This window comes from Pholcus phalangioides, unplaced genomic scaffold (genome assembly GCF_987345545.1).
Source record: "Pholcus phalangioides strain wild (caught in Gottingen) unplaced genomic scaffold, Ppha-v1.0 ptg000002l_1, whole genome shotgun sequence".
NCBI lineage: Eukaryota > Metazoa > Arthropoda > Arachnida > Araneae > Pholcidae > Pholcus > Pholcus phalangioides.
In genome coordinates, this window is record NW_028301595.1 from 3,528,463 (window position 1) to 3,552,922 (window position 24,460).

Below are 24,460 nucleotides of genomic sequence, written 5' to 3' on the forward strand. Positions count from 1 at the left end.
GCAATAATGAAAAGGATGAACACTTGTCTGTAGCACCATTGGTCCCCAAATTACTTAATGTTTCCCCTTCCTTTTTTTCCTTAAGGTCTCAGACCGACTAACTCCAAGTTCACAAGTAAATTTTTAATAAACTGGTACATGAATGAATGTGTGTTTTGAGTGTATGTGTGAGCCCTAACATATTTATGTTGTCAGAATCAAGCCTGCCCCAATCTACATTAATGAAATGACAAGTTCCTATGTCATAATAAAATCTCAATTTTTGACAATAAAATCAGACATTGCTGCCCTTGCATGAAACATTATATGTGTCCCAACCCCAATGGGTGACATTGTCTAATACAATATTTGGTGGTCATTTTACTTAATTGCCTTCAGCATAAACAATCCTTTGTCACGTGGCAACTGATTTATTACATTTTGAAGAAATCTGCAATTTAGACAGAAAAAAAAACAAAAACTTATCCGTTATCTGCCGTGGTAATACTTTAAGTGTTTCACTGTCAAAAAAAAAAAAAAAAAAAACTGGGAGACTTTTGAACCAAGTGCAACTTCTGTCTATTGTCATGGACAATTTACTACCAAATGAGTTGTGCAGGACGTGTGCATGTGTACCTAGCTGTCTGAACAAGTATCTAGTGTTGTGCGTGAATTGTTAGTGTTGCCATCTATTTTTTAAACTATGAATAAAGTATAATGATTAAATATTTATACCATTGTAAGTCTGTTGCTATCTGAGGTGAGACATTTTAACTGGGAGATTGGCTCACATTCACTCCTCAAAATTGAGAATCACAGAAAACCAACTTCAACCAGAAACCACTATGCCGTCAATGGGGGTTTGAATTTGGGTCATAACAATGTGAGTAATCTGTATGGTTCCATGACCAGTGAATAAGGTGAATAAAAAATTTCTTGCCTTTGAAAATGGCTCCCTTATTTAATTAATCACAAACTCACATGGTTACGCTGCACTGTCAATTCATGGGGGTACCTATTTTCTTGACTGGAATACATAACCACCACCATTTTCCTGATGATGTCAGTGAACCATCATTCACTGGGTCAAAGAAAATACTACATGTTCTAAAACCATTGGATATGCAGAGTTGCAACCAAAAGAATGAATGTATAAAAACTTATTAGACACTCCGCACACTAACTTGATTGTAAGGTTTTTGTGGCCATCATTTGTAAGACAATCAGAGTTTTTTAGGATGTAAGGCTGATGTAAGTTAGAATTTTTGTACATTTTGCTTGTTCTACTGTTGAGCATCTTCAGGAGTAAAATCTTACTTTTACATCCTGAAAAACTTCCATTGCCTTACTTCCCATAATGTTCAATGAAAAAGGCAAAAGATGAATTCAGCACTCTTCTGAATAGGCTACTAAGTCTCCTCCTTCAAACCCATGGTTGCTGTCTGGTCAAAATAGATCATTTCTGAAAGTTTTTCTCAGAACATTATTGCCTAGTTCAATAATTGACACATACCAAGGGTGATGTTTCTAGACCAGAATTTCACAAACGATGTTTGACAAAAATAGACCTTGAAAAGTCCCATGAACACAAATGAAAAATTGTAATTTTTATTTCAAAGAAAGATAGCATCACTCACCCGAATGACCAGAAGCACAGAGTCGCCCAAGCAGCCTGCTCAAAAACTCTATGCTACAGTCTTGTCCTTCTCGTATCTTCTCATGTATCTGAGAAAGAACTTTCCATACACTTGAGGTGAGAAGAGGTATATAGCATGATGAACAAAATATCTTCCTGAAATAAAATAAATACATTTTTAATACAAAAGGTGAAAAGATCTAGAGTTTGCCTGTTTTTTTTCACCTATCTTATCCTGTTGCTGATTGGCAATGGGATAAGTTCAGCGACAAAGTTCTGGCATTCATTCATTCAGTACAGTATTGGAAACATCATTGAACTGGAATATATGCTACCACCTAACAATTATAAAACAAAAGTATTATAACTTTTGGATTAAAATTTGTAACTGGTTCTTGACTGATAAGCCACAATAAAAAAATCAATATAGTATGATATTAATAAATAATTTATAAGTAATAATAACAGTTGAATCATAAAGTTTGCTCAAAAATTTAACAGTTGCTGTTTAGACATTGTAAAATAACAGTAAAAATATGCAAAGTCCAAGTCTTCCTTGGCTTTTAATAAGTGTAATCAACAAGGAGGACTTGGACTTGCATATTTTTACTAATACTATACTTGTATCAATACTATTTTATTAAATCCAAACAACAACTGTTAAAATTTCACGGCAAAAATAACAACTTGATAAATATTATTTCTCTTAAATGATTTAGTTACATCATACCATCTTGTTTTTTAATAGGGCGCATTATTATTATTAATTAAGAACCGGTCACAAAAATTTCAATAGAAAAATTATAACAGTTGTGTTTCTTATTTGATAGATGGCAGCAGAAGTTCCAGTTTCAGTAATGTTTCTTATACATGTAAACTGAACTGTTTTTTCTAGTCTGTTATAGAGACAGAGTAGAAAAAACAGTTCAGTTCTTCAAGAAGACAATTTTTTTTTTCTGTAATAAAATTTTGCTTTTCTCATTTATTGGTTATGAAATATGGCAATGGTTCTTAACTGGTGCTACATGGAGTCACTGGGGATCCATGTGCACTTCCCAGGGGCTCTGTAACAGAAATTATTTATTAAAAAAGGTTTTGCGACCCATAAAGAACAGGCTGAGAACTGCTGCTACCATATTTCAATCTGTGATACTATTGAGTGCAGATGTGAAGTCCAACGATATTTGCACAGAATACAAAAAATTGAAACTACAAAAACTGTGTTGCAACATCAAAGCAAACCTAACTCCAGAACAGCTTTGGTATTTTTTGACGGTTTTCTGCAATTTTTTTTCAGCGTCAAACATGTCAGACAACCTGACCAAAAGTCGCCAAGGCCCGGATGCTGGAAAAAAAAAAAATCACCAGCATAGAAACGATAGTCTTACAGGCAGATGAAAATGTAATCCTAATGCTCGGAGCCAAAAGACAAAAAGTTTGAAAAGACGTGCTACAAACAAAACTAGCGCCACCTGGCATTGGAGGAACGTTCTGGAACAACGACAAACCAGAGCACCAACGTTGGCAACTTATCGTCGAAAAAGTGTCCAATTTGGTGTGTCCCTTATACCAAAGCTGTTCCAGCACTTATTCCAAGAAATATGTAAATTATGTGTCTTGCTTACATTATATTTATTATCAGTTATAAGATATTACTTCATTTCTCTTTGCATCTTGTTTGCAACTCTATCAGGCAGTGACACGAGGAATGTCAGAAGCTCATTCCAAACTCCAGAAGAGGCCATCAGCTTCAATGTTTGGACATCACTACTGACGCACTGACTCGAAAGAACGGAAACTAGTAATCCTAGATTCAAGAACTTCTCCAGTAAATCCAATATTTTCTTCTGCTTGTAACTGGGACTGCATACGGAAGAAAACAAAAAGGCAAATTAATAAAATACAAGAGAAACGAACAGAATAAAACCACACCAACAATTTTAAAAAATTTTGCGCCACTTTCTTTTTTTGAAACTGTTCAAAACTTCGGTTATAGGTATAAAGGGTGGAATGAGAGAAGTTTAGATACCCTACAGAGAGTCGCCAAATGTGGCACCTATAATATTTGTTTATTTTCTCTGTGTTTGCCTGCTCCGACTGGATTCTACTGTCTTGTTTGTCTATTAGAGCTTGGCAAAATATTAATAATGACACATTATAAAAAAAAATTTTTTTTTTTTGGTTTAGTGCTGTGGTTCAGGTGCATCAATATCAAAATAATAACGGCTCTTGGCCCAGTTATCTCATTTATAGATTTACAAATATTCCAGTGCATTTGCATTGTGGTAAGCCGCAGCATTTCTAATTCATTTTATTATATTTATATTCAAAGGTGAGGGGTCATGAGCTATCACGATGAAATAAAACTGAAATCATGCCTATTGTTGTAGCCGCAGCAGTTTTACTAGGTTCCCTCTTTTATGCCTTACTTGAATATTCACATGCAGGTGTATCAAGTCCGCCTTAAAAATATCATGGGCCAAGTAATTTTTCTAAGGCCCTACCTGGCCAATTGTCGCAAATTTAAACTGGTTCTGGTTTTTTGTGAGGCCCTTCTTCTCTTGAGGTTCCCAGGTGGGCCTATGTGTTAAGAGGACACTGAGTGTATTAGAGATTTGATGAAGTGTTTTCTACACTGTCGAACTTTGCCTGAATTCACTTTCATGCTCACTTTCGCTGCATACACTGCTCGTAGTGGCGTTTCAGCAACAATTTCTTCATCGTGTTAAATTGCTTCTGTGCGACTGAGGCTTTGCAACTACTTCAAAAACCCTGCGGAATTGATTTTTACGGTAAATTTCACCTCTTACATTTTCCCAATTTCTTAAAAAGTTTATCATACGTGTACTGTCATAAAAAGTAAGTGCGTGGTTGCCCTTTGGATTATTCCAGCATGTAACTTGGATTATTACTGTGCAGTGGAGAAAAGAGGTTGAAAAAAAAAATGGAGAGGGTAAAATAATCCTTTTTTATTTCTCTACACTATGCATCAGGTTACAACCTGAGGTCTTAGCACCAATTTGACGCGCAATAAGGGTAACTAAAATTTGTTTGATTCACGGGGGGGGGGGGGGGGGGGGGTACCCGTAAAGACTTTTTCCCCGCAATAAGTTTCCAAGACCGTCATAATGGGGCTCTGGGTTGCCGTATTTTTCAACATCTTTCCAGTTTCCACTGGGTGATACCAGGTGGCACTAGCTTCGCCAAACAGGTGTTTTCTTTTGTTCACAGCGTTTTTCAAAAATTCAAAACAGCCGTTGTTGCACTTCCAGCGTCTCTTGGATTATTATTCCCCCCCTTCTCCTGTCACTCTTGGATTATTATCTACTGGTCAGGTTGTATCATATCATTTTGTTATTCATTCCATTTCATTATTTCGTAATATTTATTACTTATTTATCCATTGTCAAGCCTTCTTATCGGTTTTTATCCGTCTTATCGGTTTATTATTTAAAAAGAACCCAGAGAAATATTTCATGCCCGGAATTCCTTATGCACAGATCCGTTTATTAAAGAGTCCAGGTCTTATTTTTTCTATACTGATGTTTAGTCTAGAGAGTGATATTTTTACAATTATTATGCTTGGTGGTTTCTTATTATGTTTTGTACAAGGTGATTTTTATTCTGGCATCTGTAGTGTCTGATGGCCTTGGCGACATTTCATCGGGCCACCAGACATGTTTGGCACAAAAAAGTCACCACAAGTCACCAAGTGGTGGACCATACAGCAGATGTTCTGAAAAGGACCCAAATTTTGCCACCAACCTGGGTCGCGGGACCCAAGTAAATTAGAGTTAAATTAGAGTGGAGCAGTGGTACACATGCAGTATAATCCAGATCACCAAGGATGCCATAAGTTGCCAAGGCACACATAATGGCGTCAGGTTAATGTAATTTTTTTTTAGATTTTCCATTCCAGGTGGCCCTAGTAATGCGGGTTATTCAAATGCTGTCACCTTTTGTGTAATAGTATTTGAAATAGCGTCATTTTGTTTTCCGTCGTCGTCTCTCTAGGATTATGTTTCTGTCAGGTTGTATTTTCCCGATATATTTATTTGTATTACTTTTTGTAACTTCTGCCCTTCCGTTTTCAGTGTTGTAAAGAAACATCATTATTTCATAGTTTACTATTATTTTAAAAAGTCTGGATACCTGGAGAAATTTATGCCCGGATCGATTTATTATTTCGAAGAGAGTCCAGGTTTTATTTTTTCATACTGAGAATATTTATTTGTACTATTATTGTTGGTTTCTGCTTGTGCTATGTTTCTTAGCTGGTTTTTTTTTTTCGGCGTCCGTAGTCAGTCACGGCTTAGGCGATTTTTCTTCGGGCCGTCGGACGTGTTTAGCGCCGAAAAAAAAAAAAGACGCCAAGCGATCTGGATTATACTGCATCGGTTCCGAAGCCGCATCTCTGCTGTGAACAAGTGTTTGAACTTCAAAGCGAGTTTACCTGCTTGTTTCCAAAGACCGCATCAAGACCACGAAAGCATTTTGTTTACTGCATTTAAGAAACAAGCCATCAAACATTTTCTCTTGATGCTTCGTTTCAAACAGCGTTGGACGCAGTGAATCCAACAGTATTGTTAGGACGTCGACGTAATCTTCGACGGCGCCGCATTTTAGAGTATCAAGATCGCCATCATTCAATAGTTCTTTCGAAATACTTTCCAATAGAAACCATTTATCCGATTTCACTTCGTTCTCGGCGCCCGAAAAAGCGTCTCTAAGTTGTATTATGCGGAGTCTATCCGGCCTGGAAGCCATGAGAAAAAAGCGTGAAAATCGTTGTTTGGAAAAAAGATATGGACGTTCTTGACCTGGTAGTTTTCACTTCCTCGCAAAACATCACGTAGCTGATGAAACAGAAATAGAAAAATAAAATACATATTAATCTGAAAATATTTATCATTTATATTTCATCCAAATATTTAGAACTTACAAATTTATTCTTTCAAATTATTTATTTGAAAATATTTTTTCATTCAGTCCAGGAATATGATTTTGGTCAAAGCCGTCGCATTGCGTCTTCTCGTTGTTTACATTTGTACTTGCGGCTACCACGCGGTAATCAAAATGGTAAAAACAGCTCGTCTTTATCAACCGATTTTTTTTTAAATTTAATGACTGACCGCAATTTATAATTTATTTATTTTTGATAAATTTTTGGAATATTTATTAAAACAGTGAAGCCTCGATATAACGATACTGTGCGGACCAAGAAACATATTTTGACCTTTTTTTTTTTTAGCATCAATGCGTATAAATGCATATTTTTTAAGGTTTATTTAAGCGCTCACAATTTTTTCATAATTTTTCAAATAAATATTCGTTGTTTTCATAACATCGGTTTTTCCCCCCCGCAGATGAAGTTAAGTGAATTAAGGCATATATTTATAAAGTATCTTACGGATATTAGCCGCTTTATTGTAAGGGGTTTTTGTGGAGATATGTCAAAGTGTTAAATTTTTTTTAGAAATATTGTAAAAATTATTTTGTCATATACTGGTATTTTCGTTATTGAGCAACTACAACAAACTGAAAATTAAAAAATCTTGAATAAAAAATATGTAGAAGTTATTTGCATATGCGGTATATAGCCACGAGGGTATATATGTATGAGGGGATATTTTTTTTGTAAATGAAATATAGTCCTCCTACCACGAGATGAGATTTGGCTACGGCACGTCATGTCAAACGATTCTATTTTATCCTAGAAGGACATGCCAATCCTGAAAGCTCAGTCACTGATGGAGTTTTCTTGATGTACAATCGTTTTACCAAAAAAAAATTGAATAAAGTCATCCGACGTGACGTGACGTGACATGACGCAGCGAAAATTCATCTCGTGGTCGGAGGACTATACATATGTGCACTAAGAAATAGAAAAGATGCATTTTAAAAACACATGCTATTTTTTTGCATGGTGATTTTTTAAATGTATATTTTTTCATGTTTTGTACATATTTTGGAATTTTTTGACTTTTTCTCATACAAGAATTGTATGATGAATTAGTATTGATGCTTTGTGTATTTACTATATTCCAGACTGAGAGCATCTCAAAACGTTTGGAATTTATAGCACTATATCTGCCAACTCAAAAGAGGGTCACTATGCCCAATGCTGCTATAGCTGTTCCATAATAATGATAATTACATATGTTTTAGTAAATGATAATTAAATTTGCTGAAATGAAAAAAGTTGAAGCTGTTATTGATTAAGCACTTATCTTTCATCAGCCTAAAGTAAAGAGACAAAAGGAGAAGCCTATTCATCCTAACAGCAGGAAAGCATCTCAGCTGAGCAGGAAAGAACATCACTTCATGAGGCGTGAAAGGTAATAATACTTATTTCATTTTACTGATAAATTCAATTCATATGTGATATTGCTGACACATCTTGAATTTTTTAACACTGTCAAGAGTTGTTAAGAACCCCTTTAATATAATCCTTCAAATAATAAAACCGTTGCAAAATGGGTCATATTCCGTTGAGTTTTAATCTTTGTTTCAAATTACAGTGAAACACCTGTATAATGATATTCAAGGGACTGGAGTAATGTAAGTAGAATCAGCAATCTTAACACTGATTTCTATGGTGATCATCCTTTGCCTGACCCTCAAAGTGATGCTAATGATGATTCTGACGTCTGTTGAAAAAACCTCATTACTGAGAGTATTGAAAATGTGGCAAACCATTATAAAGGGATAAACTAAAGTTAAAGAAGTGACAAACCATTGTAAAGGCATATACATGTCTGAAACGCATTGCTAGGGAATCAAAGTAAACGTTCTGAAAGCGGTTTGTTAAGGCGTAAAAGCCATTGTTATCCAACAGTTTTTTGCCCATTTCAGGCATTTGCCTTGCTCTGACGAACTTTTAAAGTAGTCATCGTTCAAGTCAGGTCCCATTTAGTATATATGCAAAATCTGGTGACAATCGATCTAAAATTGTAGATTTGTATATAGAATTTATACGCACGCAGAAAATCAATTTTATATATAGCCTATAGATTAAGGCACAATACTAAGTGGCAACAAACGAAAAAGGAAGGAAAATGAAGAAAATTAGTGCATTCCAACCTCTTGGCGAGACATATGAAAAAAAATTTGAACGTTGCTATTTGGAATTGCAGTACACTGTAGCTCTCTGCCTAATTAGCCCTTGTGAGTAGAAAACAACCGTTTGGTGCAGCAAAAGTAATAAAATGAAGAGCCAGAAAAAACTTTCGAATGACAAAAGAAAAAAATGTTCAGATCATCTGAGATTCTCCTAGTCGGAAATGAGCTGTCAAAATATATGAAACTTGTTGCTAGTGTTGATCAGTGCTATTCAGTTACTGAAATATCAAAGTGCAAGAGGGAACATTTTTGTTCTGGCCAGGGCCTGTCAAATCCCAGATGCCAGGTTGCCACAGCAACTGAAAAATTGGCATTGGTGTTTAAAATTTAAATGTTTGATCACCAAACCAGAGTTTGAGAATGACATAGTTTTTTTTTTTAATTATTTCACGTGTCTACCAACACCAAAAAGGTGGTTTTCTTATTATTCGACTAGCCAAAAAAAAAAGTTTTCACCATTTCCCTCAGAAACAAAATATGCTTGGCTCCTAAAAAAATTGACTGGTGCCTCAATTATTTTTCTGATTTATGAAGCCCTGCCTTCAGGGGTCCGTAAGGCTAAAAATTGGGTCAGTTTTCCCAGACCCTTCTCACAATTCTAAATCTGGAAAACTGGCCTTTCACAAAATGCTAATCAACAGAATCGAAGATAGATATCAAATTTTATTTCTTTTGTACAAAAATAACTAGTTTCATTTTCCACAAAATTACTTTTTCAAAAAATCATTGATCATTTTCTTAAGAACAGGAGCACGTAACCAAAGTTTGGACTGACCCCCTGGCCTTCATCCTGTATTCGTATATGAGCCAGACACCCCCAGATATTTTTTCTCCGCCAAACAGTAATGTTATTCATGCAGCTTTTATTTAATAAATTATATATATATATTTTTCTCTCTCATCTGTTTAAGTTTAGAATTCTGGTTTCGAAATGATCAAGTTGTATTTGTTTCACATGCAAATAAATTATAAGTATGTGTACCTTTTTATTTTTTTTTTCTCCTTTTCTTCTTTCCAGGCGTCATGAGGAGCTGTCCATAAAGCAGAAAGCAAAACGTAAACTTAAAACTCTTTTATAGTTAGATTTTTTTTCAGTCGTTGAAATGTTCAATTACCCAGGTATTCATTGGGAGAACCTTTCATGTAGAGATCAGTATGAAAGAGACTTTCTTAAGTTGGTGCTCGAAAAATTTTTGTATCAGCATGTATCAGAAGCCACTAGAGGGGGTACTCCTATTTTGGATTTAGTTCTCACTATATTCTATAACCATAATTATTAGAATTGAAAGTTTGCTGGTTAGTGATTGGTTGCATTTAAATGGTGATATATCTGTGCACAATTTCTGCTCAGCACGGCATTCTCATTCCAGTTTATTGTGTGCAAGCACGCAAGAATATGTTAGGTGTGAAAGCAGTGTTATTCCAGTGCAAATAATGGAGCAGAGAATAAACATTAAGTTTTGCTTTAAAATTGGACAAAGTGCTAGTGAAATGCATAAAATGATCCTGCTTTCCTAGATTTGATTGTCATTGGTGATGAGTCATGGTGCTATCAATATGAACCTGAACCCAAGTGACAGAGCTCAGAATGGCGGAGTCCCTGTTTTCTGAAAAAATAAAAATTCTGATTTCAACAATCTAAAGGTATGGTCATGTTAATCACTTTCTTTGATAGCAAAGGCCTAATCCATCCTGAATTTTTTTCACCTGGTACGACCGTCACAAGAATATTCTATGCAGAAGTTCTGGTCAGACTTCGCAAAAGAATTCTGAGAGTAAAGTCTCAGAAAAAAGGATAGGTGGTGCATCTGCACGACAACACACTTCTGCACATTGCGCTGCCTGTGCAGCATTTTTTGGCCAAGCGGGAAATTTTCAGTTCAACCACCCTCCATATTCTCTGGACTTGGCACCCGGGGACTATTTCTAGTGGTCTAAACTGAAAACATCACTAAAGGGAACAAGATATCAGGATATTTACGATATCAAGGCAAACTTGACATCCAAACTAAATGGATTCCAGAAGATGACTTTAAAAATTGTTTCCAACAGTTGTACTGCCGATCACAAAAGTGTATCACGGCAGGCGGAAGTTACTTCGAAACGTATTAAACGTGTATGTACTTTACATTAATACTTTTGGAATTATTTGAACAGTCCTGGAAATTAATAGCCACACTTTGTGTATGTTCCTTAAGACAGACATGAAACTAGTAATTCATTTAAGTAACAATATAAATTAAACATGATGTGTTGCCTTTTCTGACATGAGTGTGGGATTTGTGGAAATTTGCGTGTTATTTGACTATTACTACTATACTTAGCTGTACATACTCGCACCTCGTACACATTCCTCTGTAAAATATCTAACAAAGTGGTACATGCAAAAACAGGGCTGTAACTAGATGTTTGATCATCTAGCAAGCATGTATTCTGGCACCCCTGTGTAACATTGAAAAACGGTTAAAAGGTGAATTTAGCACCCTCTTTGACCCAGCAGCCGGGGCACCAGACCCGCCTGCTTCTCCGTAGTTGTGGACCTATTCTAGCTTTTAATTAATTAATGTAATAGCTATCCCTGTAATTATACTTTAAAAAATAATAACGTTTTGGTTTCATTCGTTTCTTGCAAAAAAAAAAGAAGAAATTTTGACTTATTGATGAATAAATAAATAATATAAAAAATTGAATTTCTTTTGCAAATAAGTGCAAAATTTCAGATTTTGAAATTAATTTTTTTTGCAAAATTTATGTATCTTCATTCACAGGTGAAGTTAACACTGTTATTTGTTTGGTTATTTGTAAATATCTGGAGGGAATAACGAAGTGTGTTGTCTGCAAGGCTTCAATATCTCTCTGAGATGTGAAGCAGGATGTGTTCAGTCCTTTAATGTGCCAGAGTGGTGCAGACAGGGGATGGTCTCCTGAGTGGTGCAGTTGTAAGATGCTCGTCTTCTGCCATGAAGGTTACCATCAGGTACACAGGTTTGAATCCAGGAGAAGAACATTGAAAGCAAGTTCTTTATCTGCTGAGCCTGGGGGGGTGACCACTGATAGATGGCACCTTCATTTCCCACCCAACTACACTGGTTGGACATCGCCATATTGTAATTTGACAGGAGTTGGTGTGCAGTAAAGTAGTCCTTCAATGTATGTGATGATGTGTTCTTGTCTAATTTTAACATTAACTCAATCTTTCAGTGAAGATGCTGAGGTGGTTTCTCAATAATTTGGATCACGAAAAGAAAAGATATTCTCCATCTGATTTGAAAGACCTGATCTCAAGGTTAGATAATAGATTTATTGATTAAAAAGGTAGAGATGTTTGAGGTTTACGCATGCTTGCATGCCTACACATGTGTGTGTATTCAATATGATAATTTGTCATTTTTCTGTGAAAAAGTTTTACAATGAATTGGTTATCATATTTAATATTGATGTACTGTGTTGTAGTAAGCTTGTGGTTATGTTGTGATCAAATGTTATTGACTCATGATTTTCATTGTAGGTACCTTGAAAGAAATGATGAAAAGCTCTCAGCAGAAGTAGAGATCAAAAATATGAAATTCAGGAAAAACAACGAGCATATGAAGAAGCAATTTCTGGGGTTTGCTGCTGATAAAGAAAAGGATGACTATGAGACATTTGGAATTGGTACGAATTTTAATTAATGAATTCATTCTGGATTGTACCCAATAGAAATATTAAGTTTCATGACTTTTCTTGTGACTCTGAGCGTGGAGACAACCCACCCTAAAAATTTCCCCTAGAATTTCTTACCCATTTTTAACTAAAATGAAAACAATTGACAGAGTATTTGATTCAGAGTATGCATTATTTGAAATTGTTGTGAATGTATATTTATATCAAACAAGAATATACTAGGAAAGAACTAATATGAAAAATAAAATAGTAAAAAAAAGTAAAATTTGTGCATAAAATAGACAAATTTTTATATTAGTTAGACAAATTTTTGTATGTAATAGGAGAAAGTAGCCTAAATTGGACCACTTCACACATTTTGCTAAATTACTGTCATACTATTCATTAAAAACCACCAAACTGAGTAGGATGTTAGGTACTATATTTATGTTTAAAAATATTGTTATTAAAACTATATCTCATTTCATATTTAAACAGTATCATGAAAACCAAAAGTGAAATTGGTCCAGCTTAGGAAACTAGTTTCCTAATTTGGACCCATAGTTTCTTAAGTTGGATCAGTTGTAGAAAAAAAATTAAAAATAAATATATACAGTCAAACCTCGTTAATGAGTCACTCTTGGGAGAGCAAAAATATGACTTAGTAAGCGGAGTGACTTGTTAAACGGAGTAAGCCATAGCTTGCCAATTCCTGCCTGAGGACAATTGGGACTTCCAAAAAGTGATCCGGTAAGCGGAGTGACGTGTTAACCGGGTGACGTTCTAACGAGGTTTGACTGTATATCTTTAAACTTTGACAAAAATATACTATTTTCACAAAGTTCATGAATAATAAAAAATATTTAAGGGGAAAAAATATTTGTTAAGTAAAAAAAGTTATTATGAAGAAATTATGAAATCCAGTTAGTTTTTTCTAAAAGTTTTATTATCACAAAAAATACAACTAAAATTGTGAAACATTTAGGAGAAAAAATATTGAAGAATAGAAATATTGGGAAATATTAGACACAAAATATTAACAAAAAAATTAAAAAACAAGAATTTCAAAATAATAATTTTTAGTTAGTAGTTAAAATTTTTGGCAAGTACTTTGCGAGAGATAACAATGTATGTGAGAGAATAGAATATATATATATGTATGTATATACACGCCTACACTTTTCGAACCATACATTAACTGATCCCGAGTGATTCTAATTAATAGAAAGTACTGAAACAATGAAGAATTGGTTAGAATCGAACAATTTTTGTGCTTTAGATTGCCTATTTTTTACTTAGTTTTTTTTTAATCGCTCCATGCAAAAAGGGCATTAGTCACAAAAACTAGTTTTTAGAAAATTTTCCAAGACTGTAGGCTTTCATGCAGAAATTTTGAAACTTCAGCCACGGATATCTTTTGTCAGGCAAAACAAAATGATGGCCTTTTGACATATAACAGCAACATAAGTGTGAAATGTCAAAAAAGTAAATATCAAAAAAGCAAATTTAGCAAAAAGTTCTCTTTTTGCATAAAATAATTATATGTATTTTTCTGGTGATGCTAATTAGTTTTATTTATGATTATCTTTTTTTTTTTTTGTAGAAGTTCCGAACCTTCTGAAGGAAGATTCTTTTGAATTCTTCAGGTAATATGCTCTTTCTCATGCGAATATTTATTTAAAGATTTCTTTTCTAAGTGACATTTGATGAATTTAGCACAGGCTGTTCGTACAGTTTAAAATTTAAGCAGCCTTCCTTGACCATGGCTCAGAAGGACCTAAGGATTTTTCAAGATATTGTTATGGATTTTGTGAGACATAGCGATGAATAGCAATAACAAAATACCTGGTAATATTCTAGGATTGTGAAAGGTTTTTGGCTTATTTTTCTTGATCTACTCTACAACATGCCAAGAATCATCAGTTTGCAACCACAATTTATAAGCTATAGATAAATAAACTAGATTTTTTTTTTTTTATTGCATTTCTGTATTTTAGTAATATAGGCCTATGACATCCACACTTGTTATGGGCATCTTTTTCTCAGCCACCTCGTTGGGCATTTTGTCTGTTGTGGCCTTGTATTTTTATGGATGCTAACCGAGAAGCATGTTCTGGCAAAATGAACTCTGTTGTCACTATTCAAACTGTAACAGTTGAAACTGTCTTGTAACTTTGAAAGATCCTTGAACTCTACAGTGATTAACAATTATGTATGCTTTCTTTTTTCTGGGTGCAAATGCTATATGGGTATATTAGAGGCAGTGGAGGGCAAAAAAGGGCCACCAAGTGCTCTATAGTTGCATTTAAAGATCACCTAAAGGACCTGAAAATGTGCTGTCGACCACTTAATTGAAGTGGGAATGTACCACGGATCACTGAAGTGATCTGGATCAGCCCCTTGTATCACTTAATTTATCTGTGAATGTGCTGCAGATCATTGAAGTGATCTGAGAATGTGTTACTTAGTTAATTCTTACAAAATTAGGCTTGAGATCGCCGCATTACACATTAGGTGACCCAGAGGGCCATGTCTTTGGCCCGTGTGTCATGAGTTGAGCATGTATGGTCTAGTTCAGCGGTGCTCTGTGGAGCCATTGGGGCTCCGCAGCTGCTCAAGGAAAGTAAAATAAATCAGTCAATTTGCGAAATAAATAAAAAAAAGAGGCATAAAGTTTTCTGCCATGTATATTATGTACTAAAAAGGACTCCTTGAACCAAACAGGGCTCTGCCATAGAAATTATAAGTTGAAAAAGGGCTCTGTGAGTCAGAAAAGGTTGAGAATTGCTGGTCTAGTTGATCATGGGGTGGAAACAAAGAACGGTTTGGGGTTGCTAGTACATTGTCTTGGTCCATATCAGTTTTTCTTGCTAATTCATTTCTGTTGTGTTCTACCTCAGCTCTGCGAGCCTAAATTTTCGGATGCTAAAATAGCACTGTAGATCGATTCCATTAGGGGCTGTTGTTGGGAGGTTTCCATCCATGCAATGGATGGTACGGAGGACTATGCAATTTAAATGAGTGACTCTGATGATGATACACTGCTCAACACTGATTTTGTTCTCAAAGATTTTTCAGTGATTTTAGGGTCTGCTGTGGTGGTTAAGTGGTTACAGTGATGGACTCGCATCTCGAGGACCTGGGTTCAAACCCCACCTTCGTCACAGTGGTGGTCGGCTGAAGTTGATTTTCTGTGGTTTTCCCAACCTCAAGCCGCGAATGTGAGCTGATATCCATTAAAAAGTCTCGCCTCAGAGCAATAGGCCTACAAGGATACAATTATTCAATCGTTGTCCCAACTTGACTCAACAATCGTTGACAAACTCCCAATCGTTGACTCAACTTGTTACAAAAATTGATAGCAGATGGCAGCACTACACATAGCAAGCATTTCACAAAAACAAACTATGTTAGGTTCACATGACAACACACACACAAGCATATTCCAACGTGCACCAATTCGTTAGAAGTTACGCAGAGAAATGCAGATGAGGGACATGTGTGATTTAATAGTAGTAATGATTTTAGGGTGCTGATTCAGAATCTAGATTGCTTTGTCAGATTGGCTCTAGTTTTTGAGATAAAGTGAAATTTAATTTTTAATAGTAATACATAAGCATCATACAAATCACATTTAAAGTGTGCAAAATGTTAATCAATAATAAACTTAACATCAATAAATAAAGACCACTGATGTCTGATCATGATGTAAATGTAATAATATATTGAATAAATAGGAAAATATAACTAATAAATCAAAATTAAAAATTTGATGCAAACATTAGTGGCTGCAGGCTATATATATTGAAATGTTGAGACTATGCATTATTTCAAAAACTAGAGCCAACTCGGCAATACCAACACCAGTTTTGAAATCAACAGCCCCCAATATGCCCTAAAGGGTTTAAGTTTCCTTGGGAACAGGAAATTTTTTCATTGTTGTTGAGCAGTGTAATGAACAAAAGTTTATGTAGCTGATTGTGAGGTACAAGATGAGAGTGATGAGGAGTTTAATGGTTTCTACGATGAATAAAAAGCATTTACCATATATACTTGTGTATAAGTTGTGCTTTTTTGTGTAAAAATTTGTTCCTGAAATAGGGGGGGGGGGAGGGATCAGCTTATACTTGGGTCAGTTTTTGATGAGAAAATATCCACACCCGAAATCAGTAGTCATTTTTGTAGCAGTATTCGAGAAACCGGTATTATTGGTATGGGATATGGTCAAACCCCACAGAACCGATAATGTCAAAGCCGAGGCAAAGAAATTGAAAACATTGGCTTTGATACAAGGTGGGCTAACATCGATTGTACAGCCTTTAGATGTGAGCATCAACAAGCCTCTCAAAGACTATTTGAGGAATTTGTGGATCGAATGGATGAATTCCGATGATAAAAAAAACTACAAAAAGTGGTGCTTTGAAGATACCTGACATTGGCCTAGTGTGCCAATGGGTACATGAGGCGTGGAATTCTGTTTCCTCCGAAATTATCACCCGATCCTTCAAAAAGTGTTGCATCAGCATTGCGATGGACGGAACTGAAGATGATATCCTGTTTGAAAGTGACAATGGCGATGACAGCCCAGATGAGGATAAAAACAAAGATGCTGCATCCCCTATGATGATCTTATAGATTATGATGAGCTTGGAGACTCAGATGAAATGTATTAAAAAGTTTTAATCATTTTCTATTGTAAATTTCTGCAAGCTATTTAGTTTGCATGGAAATATAAGAATTTTTTTTCCCTAAAATGCACAGATTTTTTGGCTTATACTTGGATTTTCAATTTATTGCTGCTTTGTTAGTCCTAAAGGGGGGTCGGCTTATACACGAGTTATATGGTATATTCCTTATATTTCGAAATAAAAAATATCTTTGGTGAAAGTTTTTTTTAATTTCAACCTGAAAAACAAAGAAGTTTTTCATACACCTTAACAAATTGTTCATCTGTTCATTTTCCTGATATGATGTCTCTACTGCTACCAGGGTTGTTTGGTTTAAACCTTGGTTTTAACCAAGTGGTTTTATAAAATTTTATAAAATTTTTTTTCAAAAAATCAAATAAAAGTTACCTAAATATCATTTTTTCCCTTGAAAAATATCATATTGGTTCATTATCAGCTGAAATGTTTCATTTTTACCACATTTTACATCCTTGGGGTACATTCTGATGGTATATCTTTAAATGACATAAGATTTTATAAGTAGTTTTTTTCAAAAAGTCTCATAAAAGTGGCCAGAATATATATATATATTTTTCATATGAAGTATCTTAGTTATTTAAAGTTATATATAAAAGCCAAAATTTCTCATTCTTACAACATTTTCTAACCTTTGGCTACATTCTGATGCTCTATCTTTAACAAATTCATGAATAAGGATTGCATCATACATCTAAATGTAGTAATACAAATACAAATACAACGCCACAACAGAAAAAATGCCCAACGAGGTGGCTGATAAAAAGATGCCCATAAAAATATGGTTGTCATATATTTCAAAAATACAGCAACCCAATTAAAAATGCTATTAACACAAATTATAAACAATATATACACATGATAAAATATTATACAACACCCATAAAGAATACTTATGGTTGTCTTATTCTAAGAATGGATAGCTTCTCGATTTACCCAAACATGTTTATCGTACTTCTTTTTAAACGTGTCAATTGTGTTACAATTTACTACCTCCGGGGGGTAAGCTATTCCATTTATTAACAACCCTATTCGAGAAAAATTCCCTGCGACACCATAACCTTGCATTGTCCCTCACCAATCGATACTGGTGTCCCCTTGTAAAAGCAGTCGATTGGCGGTGTACTAAAAGTTCATGGTCCATCCTATGAATCCCATTGAAAATTTTAAGCACTTCGATCATATCTCCTCGACGCCTGCGTTCATCCAATGTAAACATATTCAAAAAATGAAGTCTCTCTTCATAACTCAAGCCCTGTGCGCCAATAAGGGCACGCGTAGCTCTTCTCTGCACCCCTTCAACCAAGTCTATGTCCCTCTGTAGGTATGGTCTCCAAAACCTTACAGCATACTCCAGTCCAGGACGAACTAAACCTCGAAAAAGCGGAAGAATGACTTTAGGGGAACGCGAAGAGACCTTTTTGAAAATGAGACCAAGCATTCTATTCGCTTTTTGACCACCGCTGAACAATGTTCAGAAAACCTAAGCCGCTCATCAATGAGAATTCCCAAATTGCTGACCCTAGTTGCATCCGGGATAGTGACACCATTCAACTCATAAGAGAACTGTGGGTTGTTCAAACCAAAATGAGCGACCATGCACTTATCTACGCTAAACGTCATGCTCCATTCATTTGCCCATGCTGCAATCCTGTTTAAGTTGGTCTGGAGCAACTCCCTATCGCTTTCATTCCCGATTACCCCCATTAGCTTCACATCATCTGCGAATTTGCTAGTAGTCCCATCGATACCCTGATAGAGTTTGTTGATAAAAAGTGAAAAAAGTATGGGGCCAAGGACACTTCCCTGAGGAACTCCACTTGTGACGTCTGTCCAACCGGAGAATTCCCCGTTCACCATAACTTGTTGCGACCTATCTCTTAACCATGATTCTATCCAATTCAGCAAGTTGCCCCCAATTCCAATCTCGTGTAAACGCTTCAAGAGTTTGCCATATTGGACCCGATCGAATGCCTTCTGGAAATCAAGGTAAACAACGTCTACATTTTTGCTCGGACCCAAAGCCTTAGTCACGTGATCATAGAAGCAAAGGAGGTTAGTTACACATGACTTCCCCTTCCTGAACCCATGCTGATTATTCGACAATTCATTATTCTTGTCTATCCACTTCCCAAACTGCCTTTTGAGAATCGAGAAGCCATCCAAGTCAGAGGTGGGTAATTCCCCGTCAGTACTGTTGTTATTATCATTAACTAACCTGTATTCCCAACTACGTGGTCTGGAAGTAAAAAACCGGACCTAAGACTATCGTAAACCCCCCCCCCCCTTATTTAGATGGATCCCATCCGAACGAAGCCACCTATCGGTAAATGCGGGAAGCTCCAAGAACGTGACTCCAAGAGAGGAGCAAATGTCCTTCAGGCCTATATTGAATTGGTGGATCTTACTCCTATATCCCCTACTACCCCTTGGCAGCACTGAAATCACTGCCACATCTGAACCCCCCCTCCCTAGCGGATAATAGTAAATCCCGGTACTCTGACAGACTCACTAATATTCGCTCCTACCTGATTTGTTCCCACCTACAGAATCACCCGCAAGGGCAACTTTCGGTGATGAAAAATGTCTCGAACGTTGCCAATCTTCCCCCCAGGAAGACAACAGTGCTCGAAACCCCGAAAATCCCTACACACTCGGTTCCCAAGTTCTCTAACCATAGAATCACCGATGATTAAACCCCTATTGCTATCCCGCTCTACCTCATCCATGACCACCCATTCGCCCTCTAAACTGTCGTTGTTAGTGGAGATTGCTTCTTTATCAACAAGTGGCTCGACGACCAGAGGCTCCATTATAACCGGGCCCTCTAGCACCCTAACCTTTTCCTGTAAAGCTTCGACCTCGAGTTCCAGCCTTTTCCTATCCAAGCACCCTTTACAATTGAAACTATCAGCTACTATACCCCTAGACCAGGGAAACCTCCCGTCGCAAGCTCTACACAACACTAGTCGAGGTCGAGACATACTAACACTATTGCTAAAGCTAGATAATAATAATACTTAAAAATAGGAAAATGAGAAATGTTAACTGGAAATTAAAATAATGTAAAATACATTACTATGCAAAATATACGTAAGAGATTATACAAAAAAATTACATAAAATAGAATGCTCAGCACTAAATCACGAAGAATAAAATAAATATGTATATAAAGAATACAACACCCTCTAAAAAAAGTATTAAGCTACAAAGTACAATTTATACTTATTAGAATTAGCTAACTATCTCAAATCACTAACACTACAACAATAGGCCCAAATGGAAGGAAAAACAAAGTTATTGAGAGTACCCGGGAAAAAGTATACACTGTTTGCTAACACTAACGTCCAAAAACCTACAAATTTATATCAAAGAAGCAAGAAAACACAAACCTGGCGAAAAAACAATGAAAATGAAATGCAAACGAGAAAAATAAATTTAAGTCTATCGAAAATACACAACGAAAATTTAAAAAAAAATGAGAGCAATATAATAAAAAAAAACCACTTAGTGTATGTAGTGGTCACAGGGTTTCTTTTTCCCTTCACAAAGAAGTAGCTACAGTAGTGACGCCATCATGCTAGGGGCAGGTGGTCCTATAATACAATAAAGACACCAGCTGTCCTTAAAGACTAGTGTACTAGTAGTTACATTACCTCACATACATTTTCATTTTCTTTCCCATAAGAAGTAACATATCTCCTACTGTAGATCTTCCAGTCTTAATATTCCGCCAGAGTGGCGCAGTGGTAAAGATGCTTGTCTTCCACTATGAAGGTTACCATCAAGGTCCATGGGTTCGAATCCGGGCAGAGAACATCAGAAGCTAGTTCTTTGCCTACCGAACCTAGGGCGACCACCGATGGATGGAGCCTTCATTTCCCACCCAACTCCACTGGTTGGAAATTGCTATATGGCGATATATGACCTGAGTTGGTGTGCGGTGAAGTAGTAGTCTTAATATTCAATAGTTGTTTTTTTATACTTTCACACGCACACTGTTAAACCGAGTTAATCAAGGTTCTACTGTATAGTAGTAACAGATTTATGAAAAATAATCAGCTATATACAGGGTGATTATAATTAAAGTTTTGATTCCAAAACTATACAATAAGTACTGATCAGAATTACTTGAAAATTTGCATGGATACTCCTGAAGCAATGGAAGTTTCTTTCGCAAAAGAAAAAAGTGCAAAATGTGGGGCAAGTAGATGATGCTGTACTTGGCCAGCAGTATAATCTATTTTGTGCAACCACATCATTTCGGCACTTCCACAGAATCAGTGTGTGGATAGAACTTCTATCAATATGCGCATTGCAATACCAGCAAAGCAGCTGCTGAAGACCCATTTTGATAGGATGCACCTTAATCCTTGCAAATTCTGGCTGTGGAGGGTACCTCAAAATGTTATGAACAGTGGTCAAATAGCAAACTTTTGTGAATTGCAAGCTTCAGTGCATCCCCTATATGTTAGAAGTTCCTCAGGAATATTAACGTGGGGGCGCGTTTGGTTTAATAAAGATGAATTGCAAGCACATCCACATCATGATCATGGCATACTCTGATCTGTTGTTGAACAAGAATTTTTGTGCTTTCACCTCATAGCCAAAACACGGTGAACAACATATTTAACATTTCTTAAGTAAGTTGTAGTTATTTGTTCAATTACTTTGTTTTTTATGATGTTTCCATGAATTATGAAATCGTGAAATGCTATAATTAAGGTATCATTCTGCCATGACTGGCTATTGTTTCCATTCTGTGAGCAAATTTCCCACATGTTGGATGATGTCATTAATTTTACGTTTTTAAGTATTTTTTCCCCTTTATCAAATAAAATTTAATTTTTTCAGGAATATTCATGTCAATTTTCAAGTCATTCTGACAATCATTCTTTTTTTACAGTGTTTTGAAATTAGAACCTTAGTTATAATCACCCTGTATATCGTAAATCATTGCTAATTAATCTGCATTATTTATGCTTCATTAAATACATTATATTCACCTAATTTTTATTACTTTTTGCAAAATAGCTTCCTAATTAAATACACTGAAAGTAACTGGAGAAAAACCTTTATATATTATATGATTAATAATAACATTAAAAGAATTTTCAAACACTCAGTAATCCATTGAGTTGAGCAAAAAATAATTAAATTGCAAAAGTTGGTTTTTGTTAAAATGTAATAAATATTTATTGATTAATTAGCATGGGAATAGCGTTAATTACATTAATAAACATTTTATTTTAGTTAATTATTAGAAGTTTGAAGGATTTTTCTGAAATTTCATTGTTTTTAATGCTAATACTATTTAAAACAAAAAAAAACTGTTTAAACCAAAAAAAACCGTTTTTTTTACCAACCCTGACTGCTACTGAGCCACACATGTACCTCATCCATATTCCTCTGCTGAATTTCTAACATACATCTGTACATGCTGGAATGTGTGCATCCGTGTTCTGAGCCTGATGTAAAGTTTGTTTCTGTGCAATGTGTGTGTGTGCTCATTATGTGTGGTGCTGCCAACTGCCATCAATTTTTCCAACTATGGGTGAAGTGCAATGATAGAATATTTCACCATTGTAGGCCTGTGTGTGGCTCTCTGTGGCAAGACTTTTTAACGGGGAGATCGTCTCACATTTGCACGTCGAAGTTGGGATGACATGATGAGTCTACAATTTGAGGATTCGAGATGGCAAGAGTTTCGTAAAAAAAATGTTTCATGATAGTTATGGGAAATTACATTGTATTAGGGCAGGGTTTAAAAAAGTTGTCACAGCAGTGGTTGACTTGAAGTTGGTTTTCTGTGGTTCTCAACTTCAAGGCGTAAATGCTAACCGATCTCTTCTTTAAAAAGTCTTGCCACAGAGAGCAACAGACCTACTAACAGTACAATTGTAATTCAATCATAACACATCAATCGCTTCACTTCTGAAATATAGATGGCGGCACTGAAAAATCAAACGCAACACTACATACACACTCAGACTGTTCGGTACACACACAGTTACACTCCCCGCACAACTCACTGGGTAGTAAATCACCCATAGATGGTGATAGACCTGAGTTGTGCTCAGTTTGAAAGAAAGAAAGAAAGGGCTTGAGAAATATATCACATGCCAGGTCTCCATGGCGACTAGAAAATTGATTTTGGCACCTGTGGAAATATTCTACAGTAGATCCCACTTATAACGGGTTTCAAAAACCTTTATGAGAAAAAGGTTTAAAAAGAAAATTTTGATGTTTACTCGTAAGAGTGGAGACACGGAAATAAGTCGTACTAGGCTGGAAGGCGTGCTTAGTAGGAGCATTGTAAGCAGGATCCACTGTATATGTGATTGCTAAATTAGAGTTCTAGGATGACTAAAAATTTGCTGAATTCATTATGTAACTACTCATGTTGAAAGACGTAATCACGGCATGGAAAAATCAGGAAACATTATTTAGGACTGTGCCTTGAGCACAAAAACCATGATTGGCTCCTAAAAAAATTTGGTTTAAATTAGAGGAAATTTTTCACATGCACACACACTTTTTTAGGATATGAGAATGGGGGTTTGAAATCTCCAAGAGGATAAAATACTACTACTACTACTACTTTAACGTACATGCACCTCATATACATTCCTCTGTGGAATTTTAACATTTTGCCCTGATGTTTTCTCCCTGACACTTCACTTGCCCTAACATATGAGATGCCCCCCCCCCAATGTATTTATGTTGTCCGAATTGTGCTTGTTTCATGTTCTGCTGCCATCTTTCTTTCATATTTTTAAGTGAAGATGGTAAATTCTTGAACTTTTATTTTCATTTTATTTTCATTTTATTTTCAATTTTCATTTGATAGAGATATTGGGTTTCGATGGTATTCTATTTCAAGTTATTACTAGGTTTCGTTGACTATTAGAATTGTTTTTTTAATTCACCAAACAGATTTTTTTGGTTTATCATTTGAGGTGATCTTTGATTAGTTAAAATGTGAAATTTTTGTGGAGTTCATTCAATTGAAAGTATGTTTGATTGGTGATTTTTTTTTGTGTGTGTTTATAGTTTTCGTTTCTATTCTAGAGAATGGAATGGAGAAGCTAGGTACTTGAGTAACATTGATATAACATTGCTGTCTCGGAAGAAACTTGATGAGATGGAATCTGAAGAAGTAAAAAATGATGTGGAAGAATCCGATAGAATGATGGACTCTGAAGGGAAATATGAAGAAGAAAAAAATAATGCAGAAGGTTCTGATAAAGAAGATGCAGACGTAGAATCTGAAAGAGAAAATTCTGACAGAGAAGAGAATTCATCTGAAATGGTGTAGAATATTTTGTTTTCGGTTGTCGTGTAAATAATAAAAATAGATACTGTGGATCGTCTTTTC

General features: G+C 35.6%; 2 protein-coding genes across 2 annotated transcripts in view; one reads left to right on the plus strand and one right to left on the minus strand.

Moving 5' to 3' along the window:
- Nucleotides 1-6,425, minus strand: part of LOC149089078 (telomere length regulation protein TEL2 homolog) — a 38,463-nt gene extending 32,038 nt beyond the window's left edge. Inside the window, exons 1-3 of the mRNA XM_089237217.1 lie at nt 6,069-6,425; nt 3,272-3,478; nt 1,617-1,771 (exon numbers count right to left, since the gene is read on the minus strand). Of these exons, the coding sequence (XP_089093343.1) occupies nt 1,617-1,771; nt 3,272-3,478; nt 6,069-6,382 (676 nt within the window). The 5' untranslated portion in view covers nt 6,383-6,425. The remainder of the gene's footprint in view (nt 1-1,616; nt 1,772-3,271; nt 3,479-6,068) is intronic.
- A 198-nt stretch (nt 6,426-6,623) lies between these two features.
- Nucleotides 6,624-24,448, plus strand: LOC149089079 (translation machinery-associated protein 16). Its single transcript, XM_089237219.1, has 7 exons — nt 6,624-6,694; nt 7,856-7,953; nt 9,756-9,793; nt 11,939-12,023; nt 12,246-12,391; nt 13,983-14,025; nt 24,154-24,448. Exons 1-7 carry the CDS (start codon nt 6,692-6,694, stop codon nt 24,398-24,400), a joined length of 660 nt encoding a protein of 219 aa, XP_089093345.1. The 5' UTR covers nt 6,624-6,691; the 3' UTR covers nt 24,401-24,448.
- The last annotated feature ends 12 nt before the right edge of the window (nt 24,449-24,460 follow it).

Coding starts and splice junctions, on each gene's coding strand:
- LOC149089079 (XM_089237219.1), top strand. Junction 12,024..12,245: donor TTGAAAGACCTGATCTCAAG/GTTAGATAATAG, acceptor TTTTCATTGTAG/GTACCTTGAAAGAAATGATG. Junction 12,392..13,982: donor CTATGAGACATTTGGAATTG/GTACGAATTTTA, acceptor TTTTTTTTGTAG/AAGTTCCGAACCTTCTGAAG.